This window comes from Notothenia rossii (assembly GCF_949606895.1).
Source record: "Notothenia rossii genome assembly, chromosome: 3".
NCBI lineage: Eukaryota > Metazoa > Chordata > Actinopteri > Perciformes > Nototheniidae > Notothenia > Notothenia rossii.
Window position 1 is genome coordinate 22,496,856 of NC_136901.1, and position 23,636 is coordinate 22,520,491.

Genomic DNA, 23,636 nt, shown 5'->3' on the forward strand with positions numbered 1-23,636 from the left:
ACGCTGTTACAAACTCTTGGATATGGTGGTGGACAAGTAGACACATGCAGCTCTACCTGATTTGTTCCTCTCAAAAAATTCTAAAAAATCTAACCTTTATATCGTCTTTTAACCTGCAGCTATGAAGACAAGCTGTGTGGACTGTGTGGAGATTATGACGGGAATGCCAAAGATGACTTCCGTAAGCCAGATGGATCATTGACCAACAACCCCAATGACTTTGGACACAGCTGGAACACTGATCCAGAGTTAGTAGCATACATTCATTTTTCTACAAACAAGCTGCATACACAGACATTACCTTACTAGTTTGACCATACCTATTTATTTAATACGTGTAGATTGCGCATTCTGGGTTGTGCCAATCCAGAAAGGGCACCAGAACAGCTAGTCCGATTTACAACAAGCTAAACACTGCACTCCAGAAATGTGCAGGACAGACCCATGTGGAAAGATTCCTTGCTTTATAGTTAAATCGGATATTTTGGGTCACCATACTAAAATAAACCACACCCGTTTATTTGAGCAACACATGTCAACTTTCTCTAACTTACTGTCTGTGTTGACAGGTGTAATAAGAAACCAAACACCACCATCCCCGACTGTGAGGTTGGAGAGCAGGAAAAGTACGAGAGCTCAGGATACTGTGGTATCTTGCTGGACAAAAAGGGTCCCTTCGCTGTGTGCCACCGCAAGGTCAACCCAAATGTAAGTCGCTTCACAAAAACACACATACAGTACAAACAAACATGAAGCAGTTCCCTCTTTAGATGTAGAACTCATTTTAGTGTACCAACATGCAAAACAATCAATACAACCTCATACAAATAATAAGAAGCAGAGGAAAGAGGGAGACAGAAATGACAGTTTATGGTTTAAGATAAAGATATAAAGTGAAGGATTGTAAATCAAACTACGTGTGTGTCTTCAGAATTACTTCAGGGACTGTGTGTTCGACTTGTGTGAGCTGGATGGAGCCAAGCCCATCCTCTGTGAAGCCATCGAAGCCTACGTCAACGAGTGCCAGGACCGCGGGGTAAACATCGGACCCTGGAGGAACGAAACCTTCTGCCGTGAGTGTCGGGTGAAAGAGTGGACCGAGAAATTATAGATGGATTGTGGGATGTAGGGCAAGACAAAAGCGGCTTTTTTCAAAATAAGAACTCAGCCCAAATGGCTTATGGCGTTATTTTGCCAACCCATTTTGGGTTGGGTTGGTCATTTGTCTATAGCCCACACATGAAGCCTGCTGCCATAAACAATTGTACCATTTTTACATTACTAATCTTCATTATACAATTGATTAATTCAAGCCCTGGTTTCAGCATGTGCTTTTATGCCCTCCCTATCACTGAACTCAGCCTCCTTTCCTCCCCCCCTAGCTCTGAGCTGCCAACCCAACAGCCACTATGAGCCGTGTGCAGCCCCCTGCCAGGAGACGTGTTTGGAGAAACCTTCCTCCTGCGGCGGGCCCTGCTCCGAGGGCTGTGTGTGTGATCCTGGACATGTCCTGAGTGCCGGAAAGTGCGTGAAGAAGAGTTTGTGTGGCTGCAATTACAACGGACAGTATTATGAGGTACAGAGAAGAGGGGTTTGCAACCAGGGGAAATTTCAATTTCAGTTTAAAGCCACAAGGACATCATTGCTTTTGAATATGTGAGGATCTTCTTAACACAGTTAAAATGCGTGTGTGTATGTGTGTGTCAGTCTGGAGACGAGTTTTATGTGGAGGATTGTCAGCTGAAGTGTAGGTGTAACGCACCTTTTGTGACCTGTTCGGCGTTCGATTGCCCCCCAATGCATGAGTGTAAACTCCAGGAGGGAGAGCTGGGCTGCTATCCCACCGGTAAGTTTACACCCTTCATACTACGTGTAACTAAAGTGTGTGTGAATCATAGTGTATTGACATTATCAGTATAACAAAAAACCCATTTTTCTACAACTTAGCAGAAGAAGTAGAATTTTGAAGAAGGAAAGTAAATGAATTTAAAACCAAATTCAATTAAATGACTTTAGATTATAGCTGGTAATCGCAAGTTTTAGTACAGTATACCAATATATACATAGCTGCAAGAATATGATATCCGGAAATGGGAGTCAAAGTTAATCATTTTCTATATATTTTACTGCATTTCTTATATATTTTACTTTTATATTAAGTATACCATACTGTATGTTGCATTGTTTGAGGAGCTTTAGACTCAAGATCGAATCCTTGAAACATCATACTCAGGTGTTCTGCAGGGTACAATTTGGGTACCTCTTATTCTTTGTTACCACACAGAACAACTTCTCCCTAATGCAAGTTGTTTAACATTAACAGCATAAGTCTTATTGTGTTCTTTGCATGTCCCTCTCCCAGGCTCTCAGGACTGTGTGGTGTCCGGTGATCCTCACTACAACACGTTTGACAAGAAGTTCTACACCTTCATGGGAACATGTACCTACACTCTAGCCAGGACCTGCAAGAACAACACAGGTAAGATCCATGTCATTTCCATTGAAGCTGAACAGATATTTAAAGATGTTATGTCACTTTCTATAACTGTTACCAAATTCTTGTCACAACAGATTGCACACATCAACTTTGTTATCCTATCAAATCTGATGTCCTTACACCAGAAGGTGGCACTAAAACCACATTGGAAATTGAAAACAAATCAAAAGAAAGCCATATTTCTAAGAGTAACATAATTTTCTTATGTCATTTCCACTTTTAGACTCAATTGTTTCATATTTTGACATATTTTTAGACTGAATCCACATTGGTGTAAATCCAGTATTTGCGCTTCAATTATACAAGTTATCATTCACCCATTCATACAGAGGCGGGCGCTGCCATGCAAGGTGTCATCTGCTAAAGGAAGTTAATATTCACACACAGCGGTCATGCTATCGGAGGTCATTTGGACTTAAATAACTTGCCCAAGGATACATTGACATGTAAGGGCGGGGGGCGAATCCACAACCTCCGATTGGAGCAATACCCGAGTCGAGCCCGAAGCAAAAACAAAAGACGATATTCTTTGTGTTTGAACCTTCCGCAGGTCCTTGGTTCTCAGTGGAGGGGAAGAACGAGGAGAGAGGCGTGTCCGGTGTGTCCTACCTGAGAAAACTCTACGTCATTGTCGATGGAGTCACTGTGACCCTGATGAAGTCCAGGAGAACGCTGGTCAGTATGGGCAACATTTACACAGTGTATTTGTGTCTATAAACATACTTTAGCAAGTTGAGAAGAGGATGATTGGGCACATGTGTGTATCCATGTTCAACACACCACACTTAATCTTCTGGTTTAGTGAGCACAAAGCCATTCCCTTTTCCTCTTCACCTTTCCATTTCATCTTATCCGCGCTCCTTGACTTGTATCCTTTTATAATGCCATAATCTTAGAAATCCGTATGCTAACCTCTTTCTCCTCATCATATCAGCTACTTGATCCGTAAGTGTCAACGCTCCGTCATCTTATCCAGCCAGAGATCTTAATCCCTGTGTGCAGGGTTTTTATTCACGTGTGAAATAAGATAAACTGACAGGAAATGATAAATATAAAACAAATATTAAGAGTAGGGGAGGCTGGGGTTGGTTGGCACACTTTTCACTCTGCTGTGTAGTCTGACATAATTTATGTTGGATTTTTTAAAGCAGCAAATTAAATGTCAATAATAATAATAATAATAATGGATTACATTTTTTATTCAGAGCGCTTTTACAGGTGCTCAAAGCGCTTTACAATTACAATACCTCACCTGTACGTACATATCTTTTAATTTAAACAAACATGTTCTAAAATTAGGTATTTCTTGGTTTTATTTAAATTTTAACATTAGCATTTTAAAATGCGAAACGAAACAATTTGAACATTTAATTTAAAAAGCATCAGAAAACATGAACTAAATACCATATCTACCCATTGTTAAAAAATTAAAACAAATGAATCTCTAAATATGTTTGACAGTTACTATTCAAATTAGTACAAATTAGCTCACAATATTAACATAATTTTAAATCTTTCAAAAATAATTGTAATATGTTAAAATACCCCAACAAAAAGACCTTAACAGTTCAATGAATGGATATGTGTGCCCACCAACTTAGCTTATATTTGACCCAAGTTTGTGATGAAATGATGTTAGCCATCTGATATCACTTGCTTACACACGCCTATTTCTATCAACTAACACACCTTTAATATCTCTACCTAGCAGAGTTAAATAAGACATTTAGGCTTGGGGCAATGTTTACATTTTTGATACTAAAACACTGTAATGTGACCCTCATCAATAAAGTAAGCAGAGAGATTTTAGCATAGCAGATAAGTGCAATTTCACAATTGTTACTGTGGCCCATTATTAGCTTAGTGCCAGGCTTAGCTACCGGCATTTCTGTTTAACCCCGTCTTTATGTTCTTTTCTTCCCCCAGGTGAACGGACTGCGAGTGGCCCTCCCTAACTCCCCCTCCCCTCTCATCACCATCAGTCTTGCGGGTCAGTACATCACCCTGAATACGCCCTTCGGCCTCAGGGTGCGCTGGGATGGAAACCATTACGCCCAGATCTCAGTTCCCAGGTTAGTAATCTAAACTGTGGGGCATGGAGAAAACAAAGCTAGTAAACTGGGACCCTTAAATCAACTTAAAAGTGGCAAAACACTTTTTTGAAAATCGCAAAATGATAACATAATTATATATCTTATGTAGCTCTGGATACATTTGCAACTTTTTTTTTGTTGAAGTTATGAACTTCACAAATGAATTTAGGCTGCACATGTAGCTGTTTGAAGCACACTGTGAAAAACAGAATGATATGGGCTGAGTATATAAAATTGTATAAAATGCTATAAACTGCCATAGGTCAATTTAATCTGGGTTTAGGTGTATTTCATGGAAGCTGCCTAAGAAATCAGTCACACAAGCATCTTTTCAAACTGTAGGTCAGAGGTCACACAGATCTGCTATTTTCAATACATCTTCGATCCCAACATTCTTTAGTTTTATATAAATACTACATTGATGATGCCCTGACGCAGATTAAGAGATTTCTGCATTATGTCTCCAGAATTCCATCCAAGGGCCAAACGGTTTTTGACCTTTTAAGTCTTCCTAAGACATTCCTCTTTATCTCTTAATTCCATCATGACTTGTCCCTCCAGCTCCTACTATGACCAGATGTGTGGCCTCTGTGGAGACTACAATGGGAAACCAGACAATGACTTCACCAAACCAGATGGCGTTCTGGTAGGAAATGTCAATGACTTTGGGAACAGTTGGCAGACGGAAGAGGATGAAGATGACACGTGAGTTTATAATCATTCACTTTCATGCTGGAATTTTCTTTGAACGTTTTTGGAATTCACTTAAGGTCCGAGCATGTGATTGAACTACATGTGAATAGGCTCATGGACACTATAATCTACTGAGTTATTAACAGTTTGAGAATGAACGTTAAAGAAACACATTATATGAGCTATACATTGTGTTGGGAAAATACTGAATGTACTCTTCTAATATCAGAGTAGCACATGATAACAAAGACCCTACGTAGCTGTGTACGTAACAGGATGTATGATCACCTAGAAGAGCATCAGGACTGTTTTAGGCATATGATAGCTATGGGGCAACTATTAACATGATGATTTAGCCTCTATGGAGATAGACATACAGTATGACTGTAATGTTTATTGCTTACGCAGGCCTTAGCTAATCTGAGCTAAGCAAAGAATACTGCTTTGAACCGGTATACATGTGTCTTGTTGTGACTGAATAACACCCTCTCTTGTATATAAAGAAGGACACTATTTGGGGAAACTATTTTTGTCCCATGCAGCTCTGTATGTGATGACTACTTCCATTCTTGCAAGGATAATAAATACATGTATCCTGATATTGAAGCTCAAGCCAGTGACGAGTGATATTTTCTTACACATTGTATGGATTTATACTGTGCAATGGGCTATTTTAAGCACAAATACATGTTATTTGATCAAATAATAACTTTATGTTTACATACATTATTATAAGAATATAAATGTTATATTGCCAAAAATGTACGTTGGACTAGTGCCTGAGCACAAATCAAATTGAAAGGACAGTTGATTGTTTATTTGTACTTGACCCTCTTGGTGTGTTTGTGTTGATCAGGTGTACCCCGGGTACCAAGCCGGACCCAGACTGTGACCCAAAACTGGAGGCTGAGGTGGTGAAACCGGAAAAATGTGGCAAAATCAAAGACCCTGCAGGACCCTTCAGGTGAGGAAACTGATTTTTCTCTTCCCAATTATTCAATTCCTGTAACTGTTAGATGCAGGGGCTGTTTAAAGGGACCTGAGCTAAAACAATCACCCTGCTGAGATACAGATATATAATCTGAATAATCCCATTTTATTTTCACATCATTTTTAAAGTCTTTATTAAGGCTCAAAAAACTTTCAGATTTTACATTTCCCATAATGCAACTAGGTAGTTTGTGTTTTTTCTAGCAGGTAAATGCTCGCAACTATTTGCATTAGTTCTAACCGGAAAAGGGCATAAAGCAGCTGGTACCATATATATTGTTTTAAGAATAAGACAAATGCATCTTCTTATCCTTAGATGTTGAAAATAAATCCAATCTTTGCAATAATGACAGAGAATCTTTGTTATTTTATTACCATTCTATACATTCTGTTACATTTTGGATTAGTATAAAATATGAGTTTTTGTTCAAAATCTTTCATAATATATAGAAATGCATGTTCAAAATGTATAATGATAAAAATAGAGTTATACATTTTTAACATGTGATGAATTAATCATATACGATAACATTTTACATTTCAAGTAGAATAATAAATATTGAAAAAGTTAAATGAAACAGTAACAATATCATCCAGTTTGTACTGTATGCATTCTGTCATACATTTTAATTACTCCGGTTTCTCAACGTATACATTTACTGTATCTATGCACTTCCTATTCTTAGCAATGTCAGCACTTATGTATCTTGAATTGTATCCGATAACATCAACAGCTCCGGACAAAGGGTAGTTAGAGGGTGTGGCTGTAGATACTCCCATCAGTCTGAGCATACTGACACTCTATGGGTTCAATTTAGAAAGTGGGTGTTTTATTTTGAAAGCGTGGAGGAGACACAGATTGTGTTATCTTTACGACAATAAGTCATTTATCTGTTCCAGATTACAGTTATAGCTTGTTTTACATAATAAATCATTACAGTAATAGCATTGAACCACAACAACCACATACATACTGTTAATGTAAAACATTTGTTAGGTTGGGTTGTTAAGGAAGTAGTTTATTGTTTTCATATATTCATTTTCATATCAAAAATGGTTTCAAGGACCGAATAGATAGAGAATGCTACATGTGAAATCGGCATTATGTCATTAGTGTATCTTTTCACTGTTTTGGACCATCTGCCTGACCTTATGAGTTTTTCTCTATCCAGGGAGTGTATCAGCAAGGTGGACCCCACTCCGTTCTTCCAGAGCTGTGTGTACGACATGTGTCGGTTCAATGGCCAGCAGCATGTTCTGTGTGACCAGCTCCAGGCCTACACTGATGTCTGCCAGAGTGCCGGGGCCAAAGTCCACCAGTGGAGGACTCCAACCTTCTGCCGTGAGTTTAACTCAGTGTTTCCTTAGAGGATCTTTGTCTTCTCTGCTTTGCCTTTGTGGGGAAAACTTCTGTGTAGCAATGCAGGAGGAGTCACCGACTCAAAGGAGACACGGGGAGAGCTGGAGCTTTGATGTCAAACACTGATGGTTTTTTTTGGAGCTTCGGCCGGAGAATTCACAAAACAAGTCAAAGAGTCAGAGGTTCTGACTTCACGGTAGAGTTGCCACGTCAATTCTGAAGAACTCTACCCCAGACCCATGTATTTAGCTAGTTCAGAGAGAATAATCAACATACTGCATAACAAGATAGAATCATAACACCTCTATCAGCTGACGCCAACAGGCAAGAACAGGGAGACAGAACATTGAGAGCACAGCAGCCAAGGTTACAGGTGTGTGTGCTCAGTCAGGACAGAACTGATAAACTGGGTCAAACTTATGGGCCTTGGAAAATATTTCCCCAACAGCCTTGAGTTTTCCAGTCATTTGAAAGTTCTATTTTGTAAATAAAAATCTTCAATAGCAGAAAGGTACTATGTTTATTTTGTAGAATCGGATAGAAATAATTGAAATGTAACTGTATTTAATTTTAGTGACTGTAGGATGGGCCATTTTGGATCCATCATGTCCAAAATGAAATATAATTACAACTCTAACATAAATTCTCATTGAATTTGGTATAAACATTAATGTTCCCCATAAGACCTTTTGGGATTCCCTGGATATTTATGACACATTTAATTCCTACCTAAGGACCGTTCGACATGTTTACTCTTAGGGCTGGATTAATTGACCACTGACCCTCTGATTGGTTGACGCAAATTTACTCCACCAAACATTAGCATGTTAGCATTGAAATTGCCAGAATGACAACCTGACAGTTTGTACATTTGATTCATGACAACTGCAAAAGTTAAAGCAGCAAACTTCAGCACTGAGCATACGGAAGAGCCACAAACTGCAACTACTCATATTATCACTTGAGGCCAGCTCCAAAAATGATTGAATCCCCATAGACCCCCATCTTTAAATACTCAACTTTACACCAGAATAACACTGTTTTTACACCCTGTCTCTGTCCCTCCATGCAGCCCTGGCCTGCCCCCCCAACAGCTCCTACTCTCTGTGTGTGAGCTCCTGTCCCGAGACCTGCCTGGGTGTGGGGGGGTCTCCCGGCTGTCAGGACGTGTGTGTGGAGGGCTGCGAGTGTAACCCGGGCTACATCCTCAGCAACGACAAGTGTGTGTCCCTGAAAGACTGCGGCTGTGTGGACCCCAGCGGAAACTATCACCCTGTAAGTGCCTCGTCCCATAAGTATGAACACACCTGGTATTTATTTTGAATGTTAAAATGACAGTATTGTTTAGTTTACCACAATTTAATTTATCTGATCAAAACAATGGTGTGTCTTTGGATGTCTGATGCTTTTAAATTGGTCATATAATGTTTCATTTTCATTTTTGTGTTTCAGGTGAATGATAACTGGTACCTGGAGGGTTGTGAGCAGAAGTGTGTGTGTCACAGTGGAGGTTCGATCCAGTGTCAAAACACCAGCTGTAAACCATCCACTGAGAGCTGCCAGCTGTACGATGGAGAATATGACTGCCGTCCTCTGGGTACGTTCAACACACACTCATTTTTTGTGGACTATTTCTTTATCGAGCACTGGATTCTGGATCAGTTTCCATTCAAGTTATTGAGATTCACTGATTCACAATCAGAGGTGGGAAGTTACTAATTACATTTACTCAAGTACTGTACTTAAGAACAAGGGACTATATTACTTGAGTATTTCTATTTCATGCTACTTTATACTTCTACTCCACTATCTTTAAAAGGGAAATAATAATTTAAGTGTACTCCAATGCATTTTAAATTGTTTAAACATTTCAAAAAAAGTCAATCAGAACTTTGTTTTTGTACAACAGTAAAACGTACTTGATGCAACAATATAATCTAGAAATGTCACATATATATAAATATAAGTAAAGACATACATAAAGGCCTTTTGTGCACAATGATTACTTTAACTTTTTATACTTAGAGTACATGTTGTTGATAATACTTTTGTACTTTTACTCAAGTAAGATTTGAATGCAGGACCTTTACTTGTAATTAAGTAATTTGACAATAAGGTATTGGAACTGTTACTCAAGAACAGCATCTGAATGCTTATTCCACCACTGTTGACAATATCTTGCATCGGGAATTCCAATTGCGAGAAAATGTAGGAAATATGCATGCAACATATAGCTAAATTTCTCCCTCTCTTTTACAGGAAGTGGTATCTGCTCCGTGTCTGGTGATCCCCACTACACCACCTTTGACAAACGCACCCACAATTACATGGGGGCCTGCTCCTACACCCTGTCCAAACCCTGCAACGAGTCCTCGGGCATGCCCTACTTCTCTGTGGACACCCAAAACGAGCACAGAGGGAGCAGTAAGAAGATTTCCTACGTCAGGGCCGTGGTGATCAACGTGAACGGAGTGACCTTCATCTTCGGGAAGGGCCGCACAGTCCAGGTACACTGCCCACAGAGCAATTGGTGCTTTCAAAAAACTGTACATTCTATGTATTTTTGTAATTACTTCACCTTGATCTCGCTGAAAAACATCATAAGAACAATGAAAGATGGGAGAATTTAAGAGGACTTAGCTTAGCCACTTAGCTACATAATTAGCTAAGTGTAGCTAATCGGTAGATGTTATTGATGTTGGTGTGACGTCAGTTTCAATATTGCGCCTGCTAGAAATAGTTGGACGCATAATTCTTTATATTTTCGTAAAGGAAAAAAAACCCTAAGCTAAAGAGAATAAAACAGAAGACTTGAAGCAACTTTGATAGCCTTTGAAAAATGTGACCTGTTTTGTAATGGATGCCACAAAGATATTCCCGGGTCACTAAACCATCATTCTACAGTATACCAATGAATGGCTCCATATAGACACTCTTTGGCTATCAAAAACTGACACATCGCTGTGTTCTTCAGGTGAATGGAACAGCGGTCGTTCCACCTGTTTCCACAATCAGAGGAGTTAAGATCTACTTGAGTGGCAAGTTCGTCGTCCTGGAGACAGACTTCGGCCTGAGGGTGCGCTTCGATGGTAACCACCACGCTGACGTCACCCTGCCAACCTCCTACAACGGCCTGCTCTGTGGCATGTGTGGTAAGAGCTGGGTCCCATTTCAGGCCCCTGATACTACAGTAAACCAGAGACTATTCAAACTATTGAACTGATTTCATCAAAGTTTTTGTCCAATCCTTTATATGTGCTACTTCCACTGTATTTGACTAAGTGTACAGTGGTTCTCCAAACCAAAAGTACCAGACCTTTTTCAGCATGTTGACTGAGTCTTTATGTATTTTTAAGGAAATTTCAATGGAGACTCCAAAGATGACAACATAAAACCAGACAATAAGCCGGCTGCTAACACCAACGAGCTGGGAGACAGCTGGCAGGTTCCTGACCCTCGACCTGAGTGAGTCACAGTGATTAATACATAAACACATAAGACAAAAATCTGTACTTTACTGCATTTTAATTAATCATCCGCCTCTTCACCAGCTGTACCAATGGTGGACAACAGGAGGACTGTGATGACAAGGTGGAGGCAGAGGCTCAGAAGCCCACCAGCTGCGGCATGATCACAGATCCAAACGGTACGGCCGATACCGATGTGAAAGTGACCGTTTAGCCAAATGAGTTTGTCTGCAATTCCCCTCAACTACATGTCTCTGTCTTATCTCGACCTCAGGTATCTTTAAGCCCTGCCACTCCGTGATGCCCCCCGGTCCATACTTTGAGAACTGTGTGTATGACATGTGTGGCACTGGAGGTCAGACCGTGGCCCTGTGCCAGGCCATCGAGAGCTACGCCGACATGTGTGCCTCCGCAGGAGTCCCCATCGCATGGAGGAATAACACCTTCTGTCGTAAGTTTGTGTGTCGGTGTGAAGAACAGAAATGACCTTCATAGAACGATCATGTCATTAGCACCAAGTTTATCTAAAACCACAGCTATTTGGTTGTTTGGTCCACAGCTATTTGGTTGTTAGCTAGTTTCTGTACTTGCCACATAGGCCGCTGTTAAACAAGACACAAGATCCAAGGTCTTGGTCATGCAAAAAACAAGTCCTATAGTTCAGACCCTCCTAACTCCTTTCAGCTCAATCTTTAAACAATTAATCAGCAGGATTCTAATTTGATGTGCTCTACATATGGACATTTTGCCATTTAGCATTTCGACACACTTATTAGGCATTTGAGCAGGATGCCATCACCCTTGTAAGCAATATGACCAAAATAACATTACATTTAATAATAACTGGCGTGGACTCCGTGGAGACTGAGGTGTTGCTATTGTTTACATAAATTACACACACTTTAGCCTGTCAGGTAATAGGTTTACAGTTTATCAAGTTTCCAACTGAACACTCAGAGTCCATTTATTTTCCATTACTGTTGTCCACTTTTATCTGATATCATTACTGTGCAAAAAATGATACTTAGAAACACTACAACTTAGTTTCCCGTGTTTGCGTATTTGTGCCCGGGTGTGTGGTCAAAAACTCATTGTCCTTCCGGCGGAACCGGATTCAAACATTGTTTCCTACCTTTACACCATGAGCTCCTACATGACGCTTATCTAAAGTGAATAACTATAAGTGCAATCAACCATGAATATAAAATGTTAGAATAGCATGAACTCGGCGAGTACGTAAGCTTAAAAAAAGCCAAACAATTTTCAGTCCAACAACATTGAGAGTCGCGAGTGTGAGAAAAACTATTGTGGATTTGCATTTGTGTAAAAAGCTGTATAACTGCAAATATTTACACAAAAAAAACACGCTTGTAACGTTGCAACTGCCTTCCTCTCTCCAGCCCTGAAGTGCCCCCCCGGCAGTCAGTACAACCCATGTGGCCCCGCCTGCTCCCAGCCCAGCTGTCAGAACCCTGCGAGCCCCGGCTCCTGTAACTACCCCTGTGTGGAGGGCTGCGTCTGCAACCCCGGCCTCGTCCTCAGCGGAGACAAATGTGTCCCGATCAGCGAGTGTGGATGCACTGATGAAGACGGGAATTACAGGCCGGTGAGTGCAGAGGGTGGAGGCTTCCGGATAGTATTTTGTAGGGATGCTCCGATCGCCAATTTTGGGGCCGATAGCCGATCGCCGGAATCAGTATTGGCCGGTCTATCGCCGATCCGATCGAGTGGGCGGGGCCTATGGGGATCTTCAATTTAAAGTGATTAAACTCAGTTAATGGGGCTCTTTCACTGGCGCTTCCACAACCAACAACCAATATAATTATTACATTCAAATGAAGTACATAATTCAAGTTAACATTAACTTTGGATAATATCTCTCTCTCTCTCTCTCTCTCTCTCTCTCTCTCTCTCTCTCTCTCTCTCTCTCTCTCTCTCTCTCTCTCTCCTGACAGCCTCTCAGTATCGTCTCATGCAGCTCACTGATCCAGTAATGAGTGACCCGACAGTGAAGAATAAATATATGTATGACTAGTTTAGCTTGTTCCAGAGGTAGATAAAATAGCTAAGTGTGTTGTTAGGTCTAACTCATATGGCGCATTTCCACTGCAGGGCCTCGCACGGTATAGTTAGACCTTGGTAGGCCAGGCTCACTTTATGCTGCGTTTCCATTACAGTTTAGTAGCTGGGGCAGTAACTATAGTAACGCAGTGTAGGCGGAGCCGTGACATCATCTTCAATGCGAAACACAAAAGCCGTTAGCTGTTAGCACTCAGAGCTCACAGCTACTCATATCTGTTCAGAAACTAGACAAAAGTTAAACAATTACAAACCACAGACTGTCTGTGTCATGGCGAATACAGTCGCTGCTTTATTTATGTCTGTAGGCCGTTGTTGTGAGTGTGGACGGTCGGAGCATATACAACGTTAGCTTAGCCGATCTCCATTTAGAAAACATGCATTTTAAAAGGTTTTTCGCCTGCCGTCTTGTCTGCAGACTTGTCAAAGCATTATTTCATAGTTGTTACTAACCGGTATCAGTATGTTGTTACTTCGGCATCATTTTGAAACATATATTACAATTAAATCACGGTAAAATATGTTCATTTTGTTGTAGTTGTAGCCCCCTTGCCAGCGATTCTCTCACTAGTTTAGCATATTCAGCCTGGTTGTTGGCCCGGAAAGAACCACGATTTTGGAGGGCAAGAAAAACTGTGAAAAAGTACCCGTTAGCCGGAACTACCCCTAGTGGAAACGCAACCAAAAACGGGTCAGGTTTGGCACGGCACGCTTAAACAGTGCTACGCGCTGCAGTGGAAATGCGCCATTAGTGTGTGTTCTGCTCCGCTCGCCAGTCCGTCACAGCGGGTGGAGCTGCAGGATTTCTGCTTCACACATGTTGCATACCGTTATTTTATTGTCATTTTGGGACATCTTAAAATACTGCCAGACTGGTGAAGCCATATTGGCGAGCTTGTTTTTCCCCGCACAGAGAAAAGTGTCATGTATTTTACGTCATCATTTTACGTCATGCGATCGGCTCTCGCGATCGGCAATTTTAGAGAGTTCCGATCGATCGGCAGAGAGTGAGTATCGGCCGATATCGATCGGCGGCTGATCGATCGGAGCATCTCTAGTATTTTGAACCCTGAAATGTTGAGTAAACCAAAGATAATGTTCAAAATGTACAGTAGGGTCCCCAGCACATAGAAACTGCCAGATGCTAACTTCCATATGTTGGGCAATTTGCATAATTAGGATAAGTTGCATTAATTAACATTATAGCCTGTGTGGATAATAGTTTAAAAATGGTCTGGTCAATTAGGATAATTTTGGAGTAGTTTTTTGATTTCTGATATGTTCATGGTAAAAAAATGGCAGTTTGTGCTAATTGTGCAAATTGGCCAACATATGCATGTTAGCATCCGGCAGTTCCTATGTGCTGGGGACCCTACTATACATTTCTATCATAAAACTTTGGTGTACTCAACATTTCAGGGCTCACTATGCTGGCAACTAGACTAAAGAGAGATGTTTGAACATGCTTTTCATGTGCACTGTTTCTGTTTGTGTGTAGGTTGGAGACACCTGGTTCTCAGAGACGGACTGCTCGGAGCGCTGTAAGTGTAGCGGAAACAACAACATCACCTGCGAGCCCTGGCAGTGCAGCCCCGCTCAGGAGTGTAAGGTCATAGAAGGAGTACTGGACTGCCACTCTACAGGTACACTGAACATCACTCGCTACTAGGCTTGGGGAGTAACAGATTACATGTAACGGGATGACGTAATCAGGATTAAAAACAACGTAACTGTATCATAGGTAGACATACTGCCTTCCATTTTAGATTTTTTATTTTGACTACTTTCATTGCAGTTGGTGGACACATTAGTTATGAAACGCAAAGTATTTGTTGGTTTTTAATTAATGTGTTAAACTAAAATCGCATTTTAAACTAATATTCTGTAGGCGTTAACTATAATTGAAGATGACATAATTTTGTATCCTTTAAATCTTGGTTTCTTCTTTTCCAAGGTCACATTGTTCTGTTGTCTTACATTATACACTTAAGTAAAGACCCATCTTATTGATATTTTTTTAATTTATTTGTATTGCATTTGATATTCAGGCAATCCAAAAGTAATGGAAAGGAATCAGGTAACATTACTTTTATATTGTGATTCTCAGATTACATTTTCATACAGGTAACCAGTAACTGTAACGGAATACATTTTAAAGTAACCCAGCAAACATTGTTCTAACTTATTACACCTAAAGTTAAAATGTGAAGCATTTCTTTATATAACATTTTGTATTTTTTGTAGTTTGATCATTCTTTAAACTAATTGACAATTTTTTTTTTTTTCTCCAAACCTCAGGAAAAGGAGTGTGTCACGTGGCTGGAGACCCTCACTACTACACCTTTGATGGAGTGATGCACACGTACATGGGCACCTGCACTTACACACTTGTGGAGGTATGCGGACATTTCTTTTTTAAATGTATACACGTCTGAAATGTTTTAGCCAGTGTCTGTTTTGTGAAACAAAAAAACATATTGCTTGAAATTACATTTTTCTGTATCCTCTAGGTTTGTAACACGACCAGGGTAACTCCCTTCAAGATCGTGGCTAAAAACGAGGAGCGTGGCCAACCAGAGGCCTCCTATGTTCGCTCTGTCAAAGTCTACCTGCCTTTTGACAACGTGGTTGAACTGCAGAAGAGCCGCAGAGTGACGGTAAGGATCATTTTTCATGGTAAATCGAGACGGATTTTTTTAATTTAATGATAGCCATGTTGACTGATCTGTTCTTTGCATATTGTGTTAGCTGAATGGCCGGAGGGTGCGAACACCACTTTCCATCGACACGATCGGAACCAAGGTGATAAGCAGCGGGTCCTACAGTCTGCTGGACACAAACTTCGGTCTACAGGTGAAGTTTGATGGAGTCCATCACCTAGAGATCACTGTTCCCGGAGAATACTACAACAAGGTATGAAGACATAGACATATTTCCTTGCACCAAAGACTAATTTGTGCCATTCTAACTGTATTCTTGCCCATGAATGTGCTACAAGATACAACCTTAACCCATATCAACCTTTCTCCACTCTAGCTGTGTGGCATGTGTGGCAACTACAACCACAACTCCACTGATGACAACCTGATGCCCAACAAGAAACCAGCCAAGGATGTGATTGAACTGGGCAACAGCTGGAAGTCAGATGGAGACAGTGATCCCGGGTCAGTGCCTTATACATCGTCACTAAACTAATCTGCATTCTGCATTACGTGTCAGGGAAAATGTGCTTCCTCCCAGATTATAGTTGCAGTTATACATTGTGAACATTATGCATTGAAAGAAAAAATCACAACTAAAGTACTTGGTTAGGTTTAGTAACAGATTATGGTTTGGTTTGAATAGGTATGTTTGTTATTTAACTTAAGCTACATATGTTGATGGGAATAAGTCCATGTTGACTCTTCTTTACACATGGCACACGACCCATCCATCCATCCTGTCCTCTTTATTAAGCAATTTTATGAGCAATGTTTAAAAATGTTAATGACTGCAGTTTAGTTTCATAGGAATACAATCAAGAAGACCAGGCTGCGTCTAACGTTTTCCAACCCATTTGAAATTTAACCACGGGCACTTCCACATTATAAAGAGCATCAACGCAGCGTCAGAGTGTCACCCTTTTCAGTTTTCAGCTATAGTCGCTTCAAAGAGAGTAGATTATTAAAAATGCCCTTTTCAAAAAGTGTTAAGGTTAGGATAGGTCTGATAGAGCAGCCCTGAATTCCTGACCTAACCATTCTTCCAACATTCTTCCCTTAAGCTGTCAGCCAGACACTCGCCCAGACATCCACCCTAACTGCACCACAGAAGAAGAGACACTGTACGAGGCTCAGTGTGGCAACGTCATCCTCTCCGACCGCTTCCAGCCCTGCCACTCACTGGTGCCCCCCGAAGCCTTCCTGGGTAACTGCATCTACGACATTTGCGAGTACAACGGCATGCAGGCCACGCTCTGCGACAACGTGGAGACCTACGCCGCGGCCTGCCAGAGCGCCGGGGTCACCATCAGCTGGAGGAACAACACCTTCTGTCGTACGTCAAGTCAACTGTAATATGCAATATATACACTTTTTTTGGTGTGAATCCAAAAAAAAGTGTATATATTGCCTAACCCTAACCCTTTTTTATGCTAACCATAATTTTCTATAATTCTTATTTTATTGAATTGGTTTCATTCTTAGCCATAGACTAAGAATGTATTTGTTTGTATTACTAATGTGTGCTTTTTCCTCATATGTAACCTGTTAGCTACTTTATTATTGCTTGCCTATTATCTGCTATATCAATTTTGCTGACACGCTGTACTATTAAAGGGATTCTGATTTTCATACTTAATTTTCCCTCTCTGCAGCCATGCCGTGCCCTCCTAACAGCCACTACTCAGACTGCACCGCCCCCTGCCCCCCCACCTGCTCAGACCTCTTCCCCATGTCCTGCCACCTCCCCCCCACCTCCTGTGTGGAGGGCTGTCAGTGTGATGCCGGATACGTCCTCAGTGACACCAAGTGTGTTCCTCTGGACAAATGTGGCTGTCTGGGCTCTGATGGAGAGTACCACGATGTGAGTGAAACACACTGCTGCTGGCCGATTGCTGTGAACAGGATCTGATAATATAGAACATTAAATATACACAGAGTATTAAAAGTGCAGATGAACTTAATAGAGTTAATAGAGCATGGACCCAGAAAAAAACATCAGTATCTGTAGTTTCCAGCCTGGGATCATGACCCAAAGAAAGAAAGTTTATAGATTGATTAAAGATAAAAGAGTAATATCTACTGTACTAGTTCCAAAACAATTCCTAGGCATTTTCATTTAAAAAATCTATGATATTTAATGTTATTTAATCTTACATTTACAAAATGATGGAAGGAAAAGTTTATTTAAAGCAAATGTTACATTTCTTCCATTTTTAGCTGACCTGCTAAATGCCAAATGACATACTTAGTTTCAAATATTAAAGTTATTTCAGTTATTACAGTACAATATGTTCTTTTTTTTTTAACTTAAATGCAAGTAATTCTTTCTTTAAAATGTACAATATATTCAGATCTTTCATTTTTTACAATCCTTCAGATTGAACAATGCCAATAACAACAATGTATAAATGTCATGCAATCACAATACGCTTCCATTGAACCTTTATTGAGTTACAATTTGTACATTATTCTTCAGTCGGTGGTGCAAGTTGTTGTCAGTCTTATCACCATCAACTGAAGCTCCACAAATATGACTTCAATCATATAAAGATTGTTACACAGAGCAATCGATCATTGTATTTATATTATATATAAATTGTGTGTTGTGTTTGTGTGCAGGTTGGAGACTCTTGGCTGACAGAAAAATGTACTGACATGTGCATCTGTGACCTCGGTGGCAAAATCACATGCAAGGCACAAACCTGCAATTCCAACTCAGTGTGTGCTCTGGACAAATATGGAGACGTCTACTGCAAACCCACCAGTGAGTCCACCACGCTTCACCTGTAGTAATCCAACATGTTGTAACAAGGCGGAAAATAGAAGTATTGCTTTTAAGTCATAACTAATTTTCACCATTTCATTCATACTATCATCTAGAGTTCGACAAGTGCAGCATCTCTGGGGACCCTCACTTCCGAACATTTGACGGCTTCGCCCATCACTTCCAAGGGCCCTACACCTACGTCCTGGCTCAGGGCCACAACCTGCAGAACTCGATGGCTCCCCTGGTGGTGAGGGGGAAGAACATCAGGCGTGGGGGGAACAGAAGGGTTTCCTTCCTAGATCAGATGTACATCGACGTTTACGGTGTCAACGTTCGCTTCCTGCAGAGGAAGACCGTCCTGGTACGTAGTTTTTCTTCTTCTGTTTCGTTTTGCCTGTAGTAAAAAGTGCATACTGAAATATTGTGTCTCTGTAGGTGAATGGTGAGCGTGTTGCACCTCCTCTCAGTCCAGTCGATGGTCTGACCATCACCATGAACTCCAGGCAGGTCCAGCTCACCACTGACTTCGGACTCACTGTACGCTTTGACGGCAACATTCGTGGAGGTAAGAGAAGAAGAAACTGCCCACAGTGACAGACTGGGCCTGTTTGTGAATCCACTGAACCCCCTCCTCTGTCTCTCTTTGTATCAGAGATCATTCTGCCCAGCACCTATAAGAACTCCGTCAGAGGGCTGTGCGGAAACTACGACGGATTCACCAGGAACGAGTACATGAAGCCAGACGGATCAGTGGTCAGGAACCTGAACAATTTTGGAGAGAGCTGGAGGGTCAGTGACCGACAGGCGGAGGGAGTGAAGATCTCCAACTTTCCTCAGACAGTCCACATCCACAGGTAGGACCACCACCAGGGTCACTGCTGTAACTGTAAATACACCTTCTAAAGCTGTAGATATTGACTGACTTGGAAAACACCAAGGTTCCTGAAATGGGGATACATTCTTGACTTTAAATAAGTGGTAGTTTATGGACGGAAAGGTGTAGCATTGGGATAGGAAGAACCAGTAAACATTTTGAGGAGATCCAAATCACCGGCAGGATTCTCAAATACATTTTAAGCTTGCGAAAAGGCCTTGGCAGAGGTCTGCGTTACCTAAGTAATAACCTCTTAGTTAATAATTTATCAATATAACACTTTAAGAAGTTACTGAATACGTTTATAGAAAAGACAAATTATCAAAAACTATTTTTTAACATTGTACAACAGGTGAGGGTCTTTATGTTGGGTACGAAATATACCTAAACATTTTCATAATCTCTGAACCTTGGTTTTCTATCCACATTTTGTGGTAATCTGGTATACAGATATCGGGACACCTTAAATATTTCTCAAAGTTTATTTATACAACCCAATATCACATTTGTCTCAGGGGGGCTTTACAGTTAATATGAATACGACAGCCTCTGTCCTTAGACCCTCGGACAAGGAAAAATGGAAAGGAAAAATTGTTTTGCCATAACTATTTTCTTTGTCCTCTATCTTTCCATCCTTTTGGCTATTTGTCTCCAGACGAGAGGTGGAGACTGATCCAGACTCAGGGTTTGAGACATCGGACTGCACTAAGGCTCAGCTCGATAACTACAACAGTGCAGCTCAGTGTGGAGCGCTGTCTGACTCTAAGGGCCCGTTTGCTGTCTGCCATGCCGCCCTGCCACCTAAAAGCTACCAGGAGTGAGTATTCTGTGGAGTGTGTGGAACCGGAGAGAGTTACAGTACAGTTTTTCTGTTTAATGCTTTGTAAGTCGGCTGGATTTGCTCACACCGGTGTGTGTGTGTGTGTGTGTGTGTGTGTGTGTGTGTGTGTGTGTGTGTGTGTGTGTGTGTGTGTGTGTGTGTGTGTGTGTGTGTGTGTGTGTGTGTGTGTGTGTGTGTGTGTGTGTGTGTGTGTGTGTGTGTGTGTGTGTGTGTGTGTGTGTGTGTGTGTGTGTGTGTGTGTGTGCGTGCGTGCGTGTGTGTTTGCAGTGACTGTGTGTTCGACCTGTGTGCGGAGGAGGGCAGTGCGGCGCTGCGCTGTGCCAGTTACGAGGCGTACGTAGCAACCTGTCAGGAGGCCGGAGTCAAGCTGGGCTCCTGGAGGCAGCAGCTGGGCTGTGGTGAGAGGCTGAGCACACACAGAGTCACCCTGCATTCACAACATGGGGGAACACCAGAGGGGTCTCAGTGTCAGACGCATGGTAGAAAGAGGACTTTGTTTGGACCTGGACTCATGTAACACTGACTGTTTGGGAATACTTGCTTCTGATGCATTCTTCCATCTGTCACAGACATAATACTGTCTGTAATGTATGAAAGTCAATAAGAGTAGAGTAGCTGTGTGGTAATAATTGTTTAAGTCACAATTATGCAGTGGTGGAAAGTAACTAAGTGCATTTACTCAAGTACCGTACTTAAGTCCTTATTTAAATGACCTGTACTTTACTTGAGTATTTCCATGTTATGCTACTTTATATCTCTATCCCACTACGATTTGGAGGCAAATATTGTACTTTGTACTCACTTATTTTATTTGACATCATTAGTTACTCTGCAGGTTAATATAGTTTATTTATGTTTACTTTTGTACTTTTGCTTAAGTTACACTTTCATTGCATGACTGTTAATTGTAACGGACAATTTCTACACAGTAGTATTAATACTTTTACTTAAGTAAACAATCTAAGTACTTCTGCCACCACTGCAATTATGTGAATTTGATCAAATGCAACCACAACTTGAGCTGATTTCAACAGTCTGTACATAGATTTCCCCCTCAAAAAACTATGAAAAACAATATAAAGAACACACACAATAATTCACACGAGATGGTGTTGTGTTATCTCTCTCCCCCAGCCCTCTCCTGTGACGCCAACAGCTCCTACACCACCTGTATGTCCCCTTGCCCCGCCTCCTGCGCCGACCTGGCAGCACCCTCTGAGTGTGACACCACTTCCTGTGTGGAGGGGTGCCAGTGTGCCGCGGGCTTCGTCATGAGCGAGGGGATCTGTGTGCCGTACACACAGTGTGGCTGCACCTTCCTCAACAGATACTACACTGTAAGAGGCCTTATGGAGTTATAATCACTGTGTGTCACAATGTCATGATGTGATTTTATTTCAACTCTTTTCCCTCCCTCCTGCAGCTGGGGGAGAAGTTTGTGACTGAGGACTGCTCTGAGACCTGTCAATGCACCAGCACAGGCGCCGTGTGCCAGGCCAAGACCTGCCAGGGCGGGTACCTCTGCACCATCTACGACTTCAAACGGGATTGCTACAGAGGTGCGTGTTTTTGCTTATAATTATTTATCATTTACTCAATATCATTTCAGTGTAAAGTCTACTGATTCAGCCCATATTCTGCCACAATGTGATTCTTCTCACATCAAAGAAAAAACATAACCAAAATGAATGATGGCAAAATCTGTGACATTAATCTGATTTTTTCAAAAAATTACATTTTGGTTGGTTTTTAGCCTTTATCAGAGTGGTAGATTTGAAAGGGGTAGATACAGGGCCGCCCCTCCCTTCAGGCAGATCACGCAGACTGCGTGGGGCCTCACCTCGTGGAGGGGGCCTCATCTGGCAGAGGGTTCTTCATTTTGCGGAGGGAGCCTCATCTGAAGCGCAAATGCGGCACACCTACAGTGTAAGCGCGCCACAGAGGCTCCACTAGCACACACACACCCCGCCCCCGTCGACGCTCGCGACACAGAGGACCTCATCATATAACTTTGCGTGGGGCCACAAGTTGGCAAGGGGCGGCCCTGGGTAGATAGAGGGGATGACAAGCGTAAAGGGACTACAGGTGTCTGTTGCAGCTGGGACTGAGCCACGGTGCATTTCGGCAAAACTATAAGAACTTAATTATGTAACATTTTGCAAATATTTTAGGATGAAAATGCACATATTTTCCCCAAAAAATACTTAAAGGTGGGGTAGGTAATTCACTTCAGAAACACTTTTTGTTATATTCTATGGAATGCTCTTAACATCCCGATAGCGATTAATATATTAAATGCTTTGACAATAAATACATAAAACTATGTCATCTGTGGAAGCCGTAGTACTGTAAAAAGCACGACCAATCATCTGAGCCGGCCCGGCTAAAATAACTGGATGGCCTACCTGCCTGTCAGCCTTCCATCTGTGCACAAACTTATCTCGTGCCCTCATTGGTCACGTGCGCGTTTGTGTGTTTTGGAGGAGGGGCTCTGTGAGGAAGTCTGAAGGAAGAGGCAGATTTTTTCTGGTTGTGTACTTGTAATTATAGCGCACTCGAGCTGGTTTCTCCATTCTTACCTACCCTACCTTTAATTTTGGAAATAAAATGATTATATATGGATATAACTAGCCATACATATTGAATTGGATGAAAAGTAAAATACATCTTGTCAATCACGCTGTTGCATTTTTATATTTCTTCACCCCTATGTAGTACTACGGAGCCCCTAAAGGGGCATGGAAAACAGAAAACGGGGAGAGAGAAAAAAAATAAAGTCAGGGAAACTATTTTTTTTATTTTTTTGAGAAAGTTACCGATGCACCAAGGAGGAAGTGGAACACACATTAGACAACCATTTCATTGAAGACTGTTATGTTTACGTGGGGAAATGACAGAGCATACATTATTTGAGATAGACTATATTTTGAAGTCAGACTTAATTTTATGGACATTTCGGCCAGGGGTGTAGAGCTATTGGTTTAAGCACCGGATTGGCAAAACAGGAGAGTTTGTAAACCAGTCTGCTTTGATCTATGAATTAATGTCCGTGACTCGCAGAGTACCTGCTTCCCCCGCAGCTGCTTTATAGGGAAACAAACACTCAGAACACACACACAGAGCCAGTGGCGGACTGCCCCCCCCCCCCGTTGACAGTTTACGTCGGCTGGGCAGGGTGAAATTCCCGGGCTGATTTTTAGTCTCAGTCCGCCCACCATGCGTCCTGATGACCGGCGATCTCCTTCATAAAACTAATAAAAGGGGGAGTAATCG

At 41.5% G+C, this 23,636-nt stretch overlaps 1 protein-coding gene across 1 annotated transcript in view; it reads left to right on the forward strand.

Annotated features, from left to right (window-relative positions):
- The window catches only part of zanl (zonadhesin, like), a 34,872-nt gene that overhangs the window by 7,637 nt on the left and 3,599 nt on the right, over positions 1–23,636 (forward strand). The window contains exons 15-48 of the mRNA XM_079668969.1: positions 120–248; positions 570–708; positions 932–1,073; positions 1,383–1,576; positions 1,708–1,846; positions 2,363–2,479; positions 3,048–3,172; positions 4,424–4,569; positions 5,152–5,295; positions 6,140–6,247; positions 7,446–7,615; positions 8,706–8,908; positions 9,086–9,230; positions 9,893–10,140; positions 10,608–10,785; positions 10,990–11,098; positions 11,185–11,279; positions 11,375–11,551; positions 12,501–12,706; positions 14,678–14,822; positions 15,478–15,575; positions 15,690–15,836; positions 15,928–16,092; positions 16,216–16,343; positions 16,943–17,214; positions 17,534–17,742; positions 18,501–18,645; positions 18,762–19,009; positions 19,084–19,213; positions 19,301–19,502; positions 20,178–20,339; positions 20,631–20,761; positions 21,498–21,700; positions 21,787–21,922. Of these exons, the coding sequence (XP_079525095.1) occupies positions 120–248; positions 570–708; positions 932–1,073; positions 1,383–1,576; positions 1,708–1,846; positions 2,363–2,479; positions 3,048–3,172; positions 4,424–4,569; positions 5,152–5,295; positions 6,140–6,247; positions 7,446–7,615; positions 8,706–8,908; positions 9,086–9,230; positions 9,893–10,140; positions 10,608–10,785; positions 10,990–11,098; positions 11,185–11,279; positions 11,375–11,551; positions 12,501–12,706; positions 14,678–14,822; positions 15,478–15,575; positions 15,690–15,836; positions 15,928–16,092; positions 16,216–16,343; positions 16,943–17,214; positions 17,534–17,742; positions 18,501–18,645; positions 18,762–19,009; positions 19,084–19,213; positions 19,301–19,502; positions 20,178–20,339; positions 20,631–20,761; positions 21,498–21,700; positions 21,787–21,922 (5,435 nt within the window). The remainder of the gene's footprint in view (positions 1–119; positions 249–569; positions 709–931; positions 1,074–1,382; positions 1,577–1,707; positions 1,847–2,362; positions 2,480–3,047; positions 3,173–4,423; positions 4,570–5,151; positions 5,296–6,139; positions 6,248–7,445; positions 7,616–8,705; positions 8,909–9,085; positions 9,231–9,892; positions 10,141–10,607; positions 10,786–10,989; positions 11,099–11,184; positions 11,280–11,374; positions 11,552–12,500; positions 12,707–14,677; positions 14,823–15,477; positions 15,576–15,689; positions 15,837–15,927; positions 16,093–16,215; positions 16,344–16,942; positions 17,215–17,533; positions 17,743–18,500; positions 18,646–18,761; positions 19,010–19,083; positions 19,214–19,300; positions 19,503–20,177; positions 20,340–20,630; positions 20,762–21,497; positions 21,701–21,786; positions 21,923–23,636) is intronic.